General features: G+C 50.6%; 2 protein-coding genes across 2 annotated transcripts in view; both read right to left on the bottom strand.

Moving 5' to 3' along the window:
* Positions 1 to 269, bottom strand: part of amot (angiomotin) — a 42,490-nt gene extending 42,221 nt beyond the window's left edge. The window contains exon 1 of the mRNA XM_061247728.1: positions 143 to 269. The gene's annotated coding sequence lies outside the window, so the exon portion shown is untranslated. The remainder of the gene's footprint in view (positions 1 to 142) is intronic.
* Positions 270 to 2,386: 2,117 nt separating this feature from the next.
* Positions 2,387 to 13,632, bottom strand: pgk1 (phosphoglycerate kinase 1). Its single transcript, XM_061248821.1, has 11 exons — positions 13,465 to 13,632; positions 10,779 to 10,829; positions 10,202 to 10,357; positions 9,771 to 9,915; positions 8,857 to 8,960; positions 8,546 to 8,665; positions 7,517 to 7,631; positions 6,365 to 6,544; positions 5,476 to 5,653; positions 4,876 to 4,974; positions 2,387 to 3,211 (listed from the first exon to the last, which is right to left on the bottom strand). The coding sequence occupies exons 1-11, from the start codon at positions 13,527 to 13,529 to the stop codon at positions 3,171 to 3,173; spliced, it is 1,254 nt and encodes a 417-aa protein (XP_061104805.1). The 5' UTR covers positions 13,530 to 13,632; the 3' UTR covers positions 2,387 to 3,170.
* Positions 13,633 to 14,259: the final 627 nt, after the last annotated feature.

The raw sequence follows: 14,259 nt of genomic DNA, 5'->3' as shown, positions 1-14,259 counted from the left end.
AATGGTAACTGATACGCACAACGGACACAATAGAAGCTGGCTACGCTATTGGGCGAGCTTCATTCATGTTTAACATTGGGTCCGTTGCCTATTTTCGAATCTAACATATAAAACAGATAATACAAGTTGACGTATAACTCACCGTCCTCGTATTGATGGACGTGATATCAATGCGTTTACCGTTGCTCTTTTAGAAAGAGGGATTCCCGAGGTACGATTCACCTCACAGGTGAGGGCGGAGTCACAGCACACGCCGCTACAGCCGGATGCATTGTGGGTTCGGTAGTCTTTTCCCGAGAAATGTAGTTTACGTTCCTAAAAGTAATTCCGTTTAAGAGGAAGGAATTTCAACAATCGTCGCGTAATAGATAGCGCCAATACTCCGCCCGGAAAACACCGTTTATTTTTGTATCAAGTGCATAAGCATTCTCATTGCAACTAATACCTGCTGAAGATACGGCGTCAGCCTCCTGGTGTAAAATCCAGCAATTACCATCTTGAAATTACCAGCTACCAGCCGTTTCAAAGCAGGGCCATCCTCTTCACGATTGCTACCCTGTGGAAACCAATCGCTTATACCAGGAAACCAAGCATCTTAAAACACTTCCAATAGTCTGCCCATTTAATCGTTTCGACACTCTGGATCACTCCATCCTCCTGTCTGCCCTGTCAGCAACGGGCATCTGTGGCACAGCCCTGGACTGGATTGAGTCCTACCTCTCTGGTCGCTCCTTCCAGGTTGCCTGGGCTGGTTCGGTATCGACACCTCGGCCCCTCGCCACAGGAGTTCCCCAGGGCTCAGTCCTTGGCCCACTTCTTTTTTCTCTCTACACTCGCTCCCTTGGCCCTGTGATCACTGCACATGGGCTATCCTACCACTGCTATGCGGACGATACCCAACTCTTCGTCTCGTTCCCGCCGTCTGATACGCAGGTTTCAGCCCGTATCTCTGCTTGCCTGAGGGACATCCAGAGCTGGATGGACAACCACCATCTAAAGCTCAACCCAGGTAAAACTGAAATGATATTCATCCCTGCTAATACCTCTCCCCATCTGGATCTCTCCATTTCTCTCGGGGATACCACACTCACGCCGTCACCCACTGCAAGAAACCTCGGCGTGGTGATGGACAGCAGACTGTCCCTTTCCGAGAACATTGCGGCGGTGACCCGGTCTTGCAGGTTCTTCCTATACAACATACAGAGAATCCGCCCCTTTCTCACCCCCTACTCGACCCAGCTCCTGGTCCAAGCGATGGTTCTGTCCCGCCTGGACTACTGCAATTCCCTCTTGGCTGGCCTCCCAGCGTCCGCCATCAGACCCCTCCAACTCATCCAGAATGCAGCAGCTCGTCTGGTCTTCAACCTTCCCAAATACTCGCACGTCACCCCCCTGCTTACTTCCCTCCACTGGCTGCCTGTCATGGCTCGCATCAAATTCAAAACATTGGTGCTAGCCTTCCAAGCAGTTAAAGGGTCTTCCCCAGCTTATCTGCAAAAAATCAACAGACCCTACACCCCTGCCAGACCTCTTCGTTCAGCCTCCACAGGCCGCTTGGCACCTCCCCCTCTCAGAACCTCCACCTCACGCTCACGACTACTGTCTGTTCTGGCTCCACGGTGGTGGAACGAACTCCCCGTTGAGGTCAGAACTATAGAATCTCTCCCCACCTTCAAGCGCAAGCTGAAGACGCACCTCTTCAAGCAGCACCTCTCCCCATCCCTCCCTACCTCCCTGTGAACCTTAATTGTTGTCTCTGTGACTTGCTTTGTGTATCGGTATTTTTAGTTGGCTAGGTAAGCAGTGTTTGGATAGTTAACTTTGGTGACTTTTGCTCTGTTTGTTTAAAAAAAATAAAAAAATAAAAAAAATAAAGCCCCTTGTCCTTATCTTTGTTGTACAGGTAGCAGTTGAAACTGTACTTACCTCTAGGGTCTTTCAGCGAACTTATCCCTGGTTATGGGTATGCACTTTGTTGTACGTCGCTCTGGATAAGAGCGTCTGCCAAATGCCAATAATGTAATGTAATGTAATGTAATCCAGGTGGTTTGGGGAATATACGTTTGACAGTATGTTGACCAGGCACACTCCCAACCAAAGCAGATGCAGAGTGAGACACAGAATGCTTTTGTTGGTCGAGCTGTAATCTGCTCCCTTCTTCCCTGCCTCACAGTTAATCATTTAATAAAATGGATCTGAAATGAGTTTCTCTTCACACAAGACACACAAGCGCAATCACAATTTCTTTCTCCTGTTGGGGGGGAGGAAGTGGTAACATCAAAGCAAGAGGAAAATTGGAAATTTACTGAAAAAAATGTATGGACTAGAGGGTAGATTAGACACAGAAGATACAATTCATGGGGAGAAAACACCACCAGACCACAGGTTTAATATTTTACACAGACTTTTATTACCTGAGCCGTCACTCGAGGGTCAGGTGACCGAGCTCAACCACTCTGCATGAAGTTGAACTATCTTACAAGCCACTACAGTATCATGAAGGGGGGGGGGGGGGGGTAGAACATGGGAACCGAAAGGATCACTGTGGTACACGTCCAACACACAAGCAGTGGAGGGGGCACAATTATAAAACATAATCTTGTGAGTTACGACACGGACATGACAGTTTCACGTTAGGAGCTGTGCTACTCCCGCATAGGCTGTGCATGGGAACGCACGCTAACACGCCAGCACGCTAACGTGCTAACACGCCAACGTGCCAACACGCCAGCACGCTAACGTGCTAAAATGCCAACACGCTAACGTGCTAACACGCCAACACGCCAGCACGCTAATGTGCTAACACGCCAAAACACGCTAGCATGCTAACACGCTAGCACGCCAACACGCTGACGTGTGAGACGGTGAGCGCAAAGGAGAAATTCCCCCGTTTACACTGGAGAGGCAGCAGCTGCTCCTCAGACGCACAGCAGGGCGAGGTGCACGGGGAGGTGGAGGAGGCGCTCCCTGGCAGTACAGCAGGAGGGGGAGGAGGCGCAGATGGGAGCAGTGCTGGGGGAGCTGTGTAAGTGCTTCTCTCTGTAATACAGGGGGATTCGGGGAGTGGGGGATTCGTCCATTGGGCCACCGTGATGATACTGGACAGGAGCGGGGGGGGGGGGGGGTCGTCTCGGGGCGTCTCCATGGAAACCCTCCTCACGTCCGTCATCTTAGGCGCTGCTGAGGGCCTCGACGCCGGGCAGCACTTTGCCTGAGGAACAGAAACGCACACGCAGGCCGGGTCACTTCACCGGACTCTCAAACACAATCTCACAATCTCACAATCTTTCCTCTTTCCCCTCGTAAACCCAACTGAAGACCAGCTAAATGTGCAGGTGTGCTAAATACACAGCACCCTATCAACAACATCACCAAATCTCAAGCTATATTAAAACCACTTTGCATTTAATTAGATCTCTATGGGAATTGGGGGTTGATTCAGCTGTAAATTATGCTGATACAGTAACACATTTGTGGATGAAATGCTTTTTAGTCATCAAGCGTCTGTGAATTCACATGTGATTCGTTTGATGACTTATTTCCTCTGTCATCAATCATAAAAAGCAGAAAAGGGCAAGGTGTGTCCAGACTTTTGATTGGTACTGTAGGGGCTCAGGTGTGTGGGGTAGGGGCTCAGGTGTGTGGGGTAGGCAGAGCTCAGGTGTGTGGGGTAGGGGCTCAGGTGTGTGGGGTAGGGGCTCAGGTGTGTGGGGTAGGGGCTCAGGTGTGTGGGGTAGTGTAGGGGCTCAGGTGTGTGGGGTAGAGGCTCAGGTGTGTGCTGTAGGGGCTCAGGTGTGTGGTGTAGGGGCTCAGGTGTGTGCTGTAGGGGCTCAGGTGTGTGGGGTAGGGGCTCAGGTGTGTGGGGTAGGGGCTCAGGTGTGTGGGGTAGGGGCTCAGGTGTGTGGGGTAGGGGCTCAGGTGTGTGGGGTAGGGGCTCAGGTGTGTGGGGGTAGGGGCTCAGGTGTGTGGGGTAGGGGCTCAGGTTTGTGGGGTAGGGGCTCAGGTGTGTGGTGTCGGCAGAGCTCAGGTGTGTGGGGTAGGGGCTCAGGTGTGTGGTGTAGGCAGAGCTCAGGTGTGTGGGGTAGGGGCTCAGGTGTGTGGTGTAGGCAGAGCTCAGGTGTGTGGGGTAGGGGCTCAGGTGTGTGCTGTAGGGGCTCAGGTGTGTGCTGTAGGGGCTCAGGTGTGTGCTGTAGGGGCTCAGGTGTGTGGGGGTAGGGGCTCAGGTGTGTGGTGTAGGCAGAGCTCAGGTGTGTGGGGTAGGGGCTCAGGTGTGTGGGGTAGGGGCTCAGGTGTGTGGGGTAGGGGCTCAGGTGTGTGGGGTAGGGGCTCAGGTGTGTGGGGTAGGGGCTCAGGTGTGTGGGGTAGGGGCTCAGGTGTGTGGGGTAGGGGCTCAGGTGTGTGGGGGTAGGGGCTCAGGTGTGTGGGGTAGGGGCTCAGGTTTGTGGGGTAGGGGCTCAGGTGTGTGGTGTCGGCAGAGCTCAGGTGTGTGGGGTAGGGGCTCAGGTGTGTGGTGTCGGCAGAGCTCAGGTGTGTGCTGTAGGAGCTCAGGTGTGTGGGGGTAGGGGCTCAGGTGTGTGGGGGTAGGGGCTCAGGTGTGTGGGGGTAGGGGCTCAGGTGTGTGGGGTAGGAGCTCAGGTGTGTGGGGTAGAGGCTCAGGTGTGTGGGGTAGAGGCTCAGGTGTGTGGGGTAGAGGCTCAGGTGTGTGGGGGTAGGGGCTCAGGTGTGTGGGGTAGGGGCTCAGGTGTGTGGGGTAGGGGCTCAGGTGTGTGGGGTAGAGGCTCAGGTGTGTGGGGGTAGGGGCTCAGGTGTGTGGGGTAGGGGCTCAGGTGTGTGGGGTAGGGGCTCAGGTGTGTGGTGTAGGCGGAGCTCGCTCACCCTCCAGGAGCTCCAGACTGGCTCCGCCCCCTGTGCTGACGTGGCTGACCTTGTCCTCAGTGTTCCACTTGGCGCAGCAGGTCGCAGTGTCGCCCCCACCTGGACAATGCAGAACATGACACTCAGGCTGAGTGTGAGCCCATGGTGGCTGCAGACAACACACACACACCGCACACACACACACACACACAACACATCCTGAACAAAGAATATACACAGACCACTATGTAACCCACACACTCACAGACAGACAGACAGACAGACAGACAGACTCTCCTTGTGAGTTTAATCTCACAACAACAGGCATTACTAATAATGTCTGACGGGGGAAATGTGCTTCTCCAGCACCCTCTACTGGAGAGAGTGATAAACAAAAAATAGCCAAAATTCAAAACATTAGAATGAAAATGGTTTAAAACTGAACATGTATTGTAAATTGGATAGACAGTCCAATTTGTAGGGCGTCCACTTGAATATGATCTACCGAAAAGAACAAGAAAGAAGTTCCACCATAGTGTCTCAGCGCACCGTGTTTGTGTGGTTGACCTCAGTCAGTCCAGCGGTGCCTCGATGACAGAATCGCCCAATCGGCGCCCTTACCGATGATGCTGATGCAGCCCTTGGCGGTCGCCTCCACCACCTTGTCCATCAGGTTCTTGGTTCCGTGGGCGAAGTTGTCCCACTCGAACACGCCCACCGGACCGTTCCACACGATCTGCTTCGCCCGACCCACTGCCTCAGAGAAAGCCTTAGAGCTCTCTGGACCACAGTCCAGCCCCTGTGAGAGTGAGTGAGAGAGTGTGTGAGAGAGAGAGAGAGAGAGAGAGATGGAGGGGTTAACATTAGTTAAACGGAGAGAGCAGAGCCCCTGAAGAACTGCAGGTGAGATATCACCCAGGATGGTTCCACAGCTGCTCAATCTGTTGAAATACCAAATGCAGAGTAGTTTATGATTTCAAGGAAATTAATCCTAAAGGAGAGTACAGGTGAGGTGGTGGTGTGTACAGGTGTGTGCAGGTGTGGTGGTGGTGTGTACAGGTGAGGTGGTGGTGTGTACAGGTGTGTACAGGTGAGGTGGTGATGTGTACAGGTGTGTACAGGTGTGTGCAGGTGTGGTGGTGTGTACAGGTGTGTACAGGTGTGTACAGGTGAGGTGGTGGTGTGTACAGGTGTGTACAGGTGTGTGCAGGTGTGGTGGTGGTGTGTACAGGTGTGTACAGGTGAGGTGGTGGTGTGTACAGGTGTGTACAGGTGTGTACAGGTGAGGTGGTGGTGTGTACAGGTGTGTACAGGTGTGTACAGGTGAGGTGGTGGTGTGTACAGGTGTGTACAGGTGTGTACAGGTGAGGTGGTGGTGTGTACAGGTGTGTACAGGTGTGTGCAGGTGTGGTGGTGGTGTGTACAGGTGTGGTGGTGTGTACAGGTGAGGTGGTGGTGTGTACAGGTGAGGTGGTGGTGTGTACAGGTGTGTACAGGTGAGGTTCCTCACCATCCAGCCGGCCGGAATGCCCTGGGCCACGGTGGCGGTGCCGGTGGTGGCGTGCTCGTCGAACTTGTCGGCCGTGATGAAGTCGACGGGCAGGTTGATCTTCACGCCGTTCTTCTTTGCTTTCGCCATCAGGTCCTTCACGATCTTAGCACCCTCATCGTCGTACAGTGAGTTACCGATCTGCCACAGAACACACACACACGCGCTACTGTTTCACAACTCTACAGCACGCGCGCGCGCACACACACTCTCTCTCTCACACACACACACACACACACACACACACACACACACACACACACACACACACACACACACACACACACACACACACACACACACACACACACACACACTCACACGCTACTGTTTCACAACTCTACAGCGCACACACACACACTCTTACACACACACACACACACACACACGCTACGGTTTCACAACTCTACAGCGCACACACACACTCTCACTCACACACACACACACACACGCGCGCGCACGCACGCACGCACGCTACTGTTTCACAACTCTACAGCGCACACACACACTCACACTCACACACACACACACACACACACTCACACGCTACTGTTTCACAACTCTACAGCGCACACACACACTCACGCTACTGTTTCACAACTCTACAGCGCACACTCACACTCTCACTCTCACTCTCACTCTCACTCTCACTCTCACTCTCACACACACACACACACACACACGACAGTGCTCCACGTTGTGGTACTCTGTATACAGACTTGGCTCAAATACGTTTTAAAGTTTTTTGATCTTTCCTGGTGCAACTGAGCCAACCAAGAGGATCAAGAGGCAGGGCTTGCACTTCCTGAGAGTATTTCATAGGCTCCAATACACCAGACCAGCTCAGTAAAGCAAAGAAACTCCAAAGAAACACCTTTAACACTAAATTCACTGTGAAGAAAGAATACATCTTTCAAAGAGCCATAAAGATTGAGGCTCTAATAAATATCTAGGATCATTATCGGAGGGAGTGTTCGTGTGAGGGTCACTCCTGTGTGCGGAGACTACTCCTCCTGTCCAGCAGGGGCACTGTGGGTAATGCACACGGTTGCCACAGTCACAGGGATTAGTCAGAGACGCAGGCGAGTTGCGTGCCTCTGCACCTGAACTCACCTCCATGTTGTTGAGGACCTTGAGGAAGGTAAAGGCCATGCCTCCTCCGATGATCATCTCGTTCACCTTGTCCAGCATGTTGTTGATCAGCTGGATCTTATCTTTCACCTTCGCCCTGGAGGAGTGGAGGGCAGAACAGCCGAATCAAGCACAACGCATTCTGCTGAGCGACAAACAGCCCGTCGCCCTCACTGGCCAACACTTCAAACCTGGAAATAAACTATTATTTTATTTTTTTGGGTTGAAATCAAAAGCGGTTTCTATTCTTCATTCCGCAAGAAAGAACCCCTTGAGCTCTTCACTGCTCTCTCTCCCTCAGCTGTTCTCTCTAGGATTCATTCCCCATGGACCTCGTCTGGTTAAATGAAGGATTAATTAATAAAAACAAGTCCCCAGCTAAACTGGGCTGTGTTTTGTGATGGCAGTCTCTGTGTACTTTGACATTGTTGAGGACCTAGAGAGCCGATTTCACCCAGAGAAGGGCTTGTTTTGGCACAGTTTGTTTGAGTTCTCAGACGCTGAGTGAAGGTGTCAGTTGCACAATGGCCTGCCAGGATGGACTCTGCCATCAGCCCCCCCCAGCCCCCCCCCCCCGAACTCTTTCACCCTGCGCTGGTGTGACAGGAGAATTCAAGCACTGGTTTTGGAATATATTTGGGCTATAACGTAGGCCTGTAATTATGCAACTTCACATGATCACACTATTCATGCGTTGTATGCTGTTGTTTGGTGAGATAAGGTCACTCCATGTCCAGGTCACTGATGCATCTGCACAGTTAAAAAATGTGTTGTTCTTATGTTCCTTTGGGCTTGCTGTAGCTCAGATTGGTCTCTGACTCTCTACTGCAGTGGAGGGGGAGGGAGGGAGAGTGAGAGAGAGAGAGAGTGTGTGCGTGTGTGAGAGAGAGAGAAAGAGGGATAGAGGGGACAGAGAGAAAGAGAGAGAGTGTGAGAGTGTGAGAGAGTGAGAGAGAGAGAGAGAGAGAGAGAGAGAGAGAGAGAGAGAGAGAGAGAGACACCATCTCGTACCCCCCGAGGATGGCGAGGAAGGGAGTCTTGGGCTTCTCCAGCGCCATGGCGAAGTAATCCAGCTCCTTCTTCATCAGGAACCCTGCGGCCTTCTGGGACAGATTCACCCCCACCATGGAGCTGAGGAGAGACACACGTTATTCCCTTTATCCAATCACCTGTACCCCTCACCTGTACCCTCACCTGTACCCTCACCTGTACCCCTCACCTGTACCCCTCACCTGTACCCCTCACCTGTACCCCTCACCTGTACCCCTCACCTGTACCTCTCACCTGTACCCCTCACCTGTACCCCTCACCTGTACCCTCACCTGTGCGCTCTGTGTGCTGTGCCGAAGGCGTCGTTGATGTAGACATCGCCCAGCTTGGACAGTGAGGCCCTGAAGGAGTCAATCTGCTCCTGAGAAGCTTTGGTCTGTTGGAGGAAGAGTGCCAGAGACAGTGATACATGACGCCATCATCATCATCATCATCATCATCATCATCATCAATTCATTTCAATGAACACCTCAGCTTTCTAATTACTGCTAACAAAATATTAATGTAATTGGCTTTGGCGGTAAAAAGCACATATAGGTTTAAAGTGTTACGAAACCTGTCTTGCGGGCAGTAAGGCAGCAGAGATGAAGGTGTGTGTGTGTGTGTGTGTGTTTGTGAGACTGAGTCAGGCTGTTTTAGGCTGTTTTGGGCTCTTCTGGGTCTGGTTGCAGCTGCACTTTAGCAGGTGAAGTTCAGGAGAGTAACTCAGGGTCGGGGGGGTCATGGCTGGTCTGTGATTTCCCTCCTTAAATACCACACTAGGGGCAGCGTGGGCTCAGCTGTGTCCCCCAGACACCCGAGCGCCCGCCCGTCCCAAAGGTCAGCGTGCCCCCCCCCCCACCCCCTCAGAGCCGCATACCAGCCGGGACGCAGGGCTGAGAAAAGCACCAGCCACGGGCCCCCCTGCCCTTCTCCCAAATGTCAAGAAGTCAGCGCACCATAGCTAACGTCCAACGGCTCACAGCTGCTGTGTGATTGGGCAGTGCTGGACTGCAGGCTCAGAGCTGTGCTGTGATTGGCCAGCACTGGACTGCAGGCTCAGAGCTGTGCTGGGATTGGCCAGCACTGGACTGCAGGCTCAGAGCTGTGCTGGGATTGGCCAGCACTGGACTGCAGGCTCAGAGCTGTGCTGGGATTGGCCGGCGCAGGGCCTCAGGCTCAGCGCTGTGTGCTGTGATTGGCTCACCTTGTTGCCGGCCGCGTCCTTGCCCTTTCCCTCCTCGGCCACGTGGAAGCGCAGGTTCTCCAGCAGGATGACGGCGCCGTGGGCGGGGCTAGCACACGCCTTCTCCACCTCTGCCCCAACGCAGTCCTTCATGAACAGGACGTCCCTGCACACGCACACGCACACGCACACGCACACGCACACGCACACGATAAGAAGGACTGAGCTGAAGCTAGAATGGTGCGTCACGTTATGGGCTGGCAGACCAAAGCGGCCATGCTGTTCCAAGGCACATGATTCAGCCGCTAATACAAGAACATACACGGGCACATTTGGGTCCTAACACAGAACATCACCTGTAGCATAAAAGCTTTGCAGAGTCTAAATGTAATCATGTTTAATAAGCTGAATGCAGTGGGTGTGGCCCCCAGGTCAGAGGCCCCGGGACTCACTTCCCCAGCAGGCTCCGGAGTTCGGTGGCCACCGGCTCCAGGGAGTACTTCTCAGGCATGGGGTTTCCATCAGGACGGCCCAGGTGGCTCATCAGCACCACAGACTTCGCCCCGTGGTCCAAGCAGTGCTTAATGGAGGGGACGGCCGCCTTAATCCTGCGACACACACACACACCGACACACACTATGACACATCAACATGCATGCATGTACGTATTTACGTATGTATGTATGTATGGATGTAGGGGTTCTCCACTATACTAAAGAGGACACTCTGAATGGTCATATAAACCGTGGAGCTTTGCCCGCACTCTCACCTAATCAGAAGACATTTTATTTCATAAACAATCATTGAATTGTCTGGAAGAGAAATGCTGCTTAGACTTATCTCCAGTGCCACACTTCCTAACAGAACCGTTTATAAAAGGCCATGTTCCCACAGAAGTCAGCAGAGTGTAGGAGTCACTTAGCATCTGAAGTCATGGCCAAGGACTAAAAATACCCATACAGCAGAGTAAACCCTAAATACATCTGTATATATATAATCATCTGCTCACTGGCTTCCCTGCAGACATACCTCTGGTTGTTTGTGATGTGTTTGTCTTTCATTGGAACGTTGAAGTCAACTCTGCAAGAAACAAGATGTTGGTTGGATTACTTCTGCATACATTTATTTCCTGAAATACAGACCATTATCGAATGGTATACATTATCATAGCGAACTAAAACATTTATTTTTCCAGTACAAAATGTAATTGTCAGGTACTGACAAAAATCCTAACGAAAAACGGAACCCTAACTCATTTCGCGGAAACCACAGAAATCATAGCACATGTATGGTGAAGCAGCAGTAGGAAACTCTGTTCAGAGTAGGAAACTAGGTGACTGGTTTCTTTGTTAAACACTGATCTCAAGGCATCCAAAGCCTGTGTGACTAATAACCTAAATAAGGGAAGTTCTGCGCTGTCATGTAGCAATTAACGTTTTCCTGTTTCAAGACTAAAGGAATGTCCGCCATGATTCTCTGACTAACCTCATGAGTGAGTAATCACTGGACTAAACTCACATCTCACCGTTAGCAGAAAAACTCTGCAAGACCACACTTCTGTAGCCATGCGTAGCATCTCCCTTTTAATCTATTTCTCTTTTTGTGACTACTTTTCTGCTGCTGTTTGCCCCATATATTAAAAATAGTATTTTTCTCAAAACTGAATCACTTATTTAATAGTATACTAATTATAAGCCAAAAGGCATTTTAATGAAAAATGCCAAGTAATGAAAGTGCAAACTTGATATTAATTACATAAATAAGTATAGGTGCTAATAGACCAATATAGTTCCTGGCAAACAGAGCAAACAAAAATGCATGTAATATAACCCGCTGGCACTGAAAGTTTGGTGATGGCTCATTTTGCTCTTCCCCAGGATGAGCCAATAGAAATGCGAGGCACTGAGCCCTCCCCTATTGTAGGACGTTATTGATTGACAGGCTGCATACGGGGTCAGTTCTATCTGCACAGAGCCCAGCGCTAATCCTCCCAGGAGAGGCACGGGAGACAAGCGCGCGTGCGTGCGTACACACACACACATTCTCATTCACACAATCCCCCCGGTCAATCCATCCCTTTTCACGCACTGCCTCTCCCCTTCTCTCCCTCCCTCCCTCCCTCCCTCCCTCATCTCTGTCTTTCTGCTCTCCTGCACCTGCTGCAGTCAAGTGGAAGAGTGTGGGGACTCAGACACAGAGGTAACAGAGCTCTCTAAGGCAGTGCTGGGGGAAGAGTGTGGGGAGAATTTCTCACCCCAAACTGCCGGTGTATCACTGATCTTACAGACGGTTAGGGCGCGTGTGTGGTAGCGCCCATGTGTCACTGATCTCACGGACGCGGTGTGTGCGGGAGACTGTGCTCTGTCATCGTGGGGTAATCCCCAGACTGACTGGCTAATACGTCACAGCACAAAGCATTCTGGGTAGTCCCTGAGGACTCCACTGCACCAGGTGAAACAGCCTTAAATTAATTTCACCACCGGAACACTCCACATTCCAGGTACGGCTGCCAGAAGCTGGTAGCAACAGCTACCTGTTACTACAATCCCCATCCAGGGTAAAGGAGGGAGGAAGGAAGGAATGAAGGTGGAGCAGAGAGAGCAGGCCTCAACACAGCTCCCTGAAAAGGCCTCAGTCTGCCACAGGCCTCAGATTCCATCCCCACACCGAGGACTCTCCACTACAGCTGGGCCTGTGTCTACAGACACCCCTCATGTCCATCCCAGTCTACAAAGACATGTACTACCTGTAACGCATATTTATGAAGAAGGATACAATCATTTATTTACTATATATAAATGGTAGACAGATTGGCTGCATCTAACCCAGGGCAGAACAGCCAGGTCCAGAATATGACATGGACTTCACTGAGGGGCTTTGACATTTAAAAAGAGGGTATCATTTTTCACCTCCTAAAGCAGCAGTGAGCTCAGGAAATAGGACCCAGGGCAAGATAAAACACACGGATACAATGCTATAATCATTTTACATTATGTTTTCCAATCACATACTTACTAAATCAAATTATTGATAACTTAAGTAATTATTTTATTTTGGATTCATGCATGCATATGTAAAGGCCAGCCAAAAATTAGCTGTGCTTTGTAAGTTTGAACAAACTGTCCTAGCATGCAGGTGTGGTACACTGCAGCTAACCGACTAATCTTTGCTACTTGACAGAATAGCGCTACCATGGAAACTAAATGGGAAACCGGGTAGCTTGGTAAAACTGGAACTACTGATTGCTGCTTTATGTCTCTATTTTACAGGACTGTAATATGGTGTAAAACACATATTGTACTTTTATATAATATACTGTAATTTATATTTACCAATTAAGTTAACTTGGGAAATACTGTGTGCGTTCCCTGCAAAAAATGTGAGCATCGTGTAAGCAAACTATCTGGTCATAGCCAAATGGACCATTAGATAAACGTGAGTTGCGTAGCAAACTGAACATGGCAGGGTCCACTTCCTGTACTTCAATGAACCCCATTTATCTGAATCTGCCGCAAAAACAGTTATAGCTGAATCACCATCAGATAGGTAGGCTATTAGTCTTTTATTTAGCGTTTGAACCTGCCTGTAGCGTCTGGAAATGATCCGACAATAACGTTACTCTAAATTATGTTAGCTGCATGGGCGCATCGCCTCGGATTATCTAACGCCAGTTAACCTTGAACAAAAATAGTCACAACAAAGGCGATGCCCTCACCTCATGATAACACGCTTATCCTTCACGTCCACCTTGTCCAGCGTGAGTTTAGTAGACAGAGACATTTTGGATGTTGATGTGCACTGGCTTTGCTGTGTTCTTGCGCCTCTCTTATTGGGCAGGTCCCGAATGCGAACGACCTTACCGCACCGGCGAGGCAGTTCTGGGAGGCGGGCGTATCCACGCCCACTTCTTCATTAAGCGATATAAATGCGGCACGGGGCAGGGCTCCGAGCACAGCCATTGGCTTAATGGTGTGTCTGTAAAAACAATTAAACCTATAGTAGCAAATAAACCCGCAACCTTCAAAAATGGCGTAACAGTGACGAAGACCATAATGAATCGTATCACGTTTTGCACGAAGACCACTTGTTATTAGGCTGCGACAGGATATAAGCATTGCTAAAACATTAAAAGTAAAGTTGACCTGTTCAAAACATATGAAAACCTTGGAATACATTTCAACTGATATTGTAGTTTAGCCAACTGCGACCGAACATGGGCTAATGCTGATACAATATCCAGAATGCTGTTCATACCATTACGTTTCTTAGTCTAGGCCGGATTATTTAATGCTTTGGTAATTGAACTGTTGCTCATCTCCTCGCGTAATGTGTAGATGTTCTTGCATGAGAGGGCGAATCTGTCACTCAAATGATCGCGCATCCCGTTCGCAGCAGGCAGCACGTTCCTCATGGCAACCACAGGCAAAGGCGGACAGAGGCCAGCATCGCCACCTACTGGCCGTGCGAGTTAGTTACAGTTAGTTTGTGAGGTTGATTTAGTGTACAGCAA

This window comes from Conger conger, chromosome 7, assembly GCF_963514075.1.
Source record: "Conger conger chromosome 7, fConCon1.1, whole genome shotgun sequence".
Lineage (NCBI taxonomy): Eukaryota > Metazoa > Chordata > Actinopteri > Anguilliformes > Congridae > Conger > Conger conger.
The sequence above is the reverse complement of the archived record's forward strand: the minus strand, read 5'-3'. Positions and strand labels throughout refer to the sequence as shown.

What these genes read in the sequence shown, in the direction of transcription:
- pgk1 (XM_061248821.1), bottom strand. Translation starts at nt 13,529, where the DNA reads ATGTCTCTGTCTACTAAACTCACGCTGGACAAGGTGGACGTGAAGGAT. An exon ending in GATAAGCGTGTTATCATGAG is followed by an intron (nt 10,830 to 13,464) that starts GTGAGGGCATCG and finishes TGTTTCTTGCAG; the next exon opens with AGTTGACTTCAACGTTCCAA. An exon ending in GGGCTGCATCAGCATCATCG is followed by an intron (nt 4,975 to 5,475) that starts GTAAGGGCGCCG and finishes TGCATTGTCCAG; the next exon opens with GTGGGGGCGACACTGCGACC.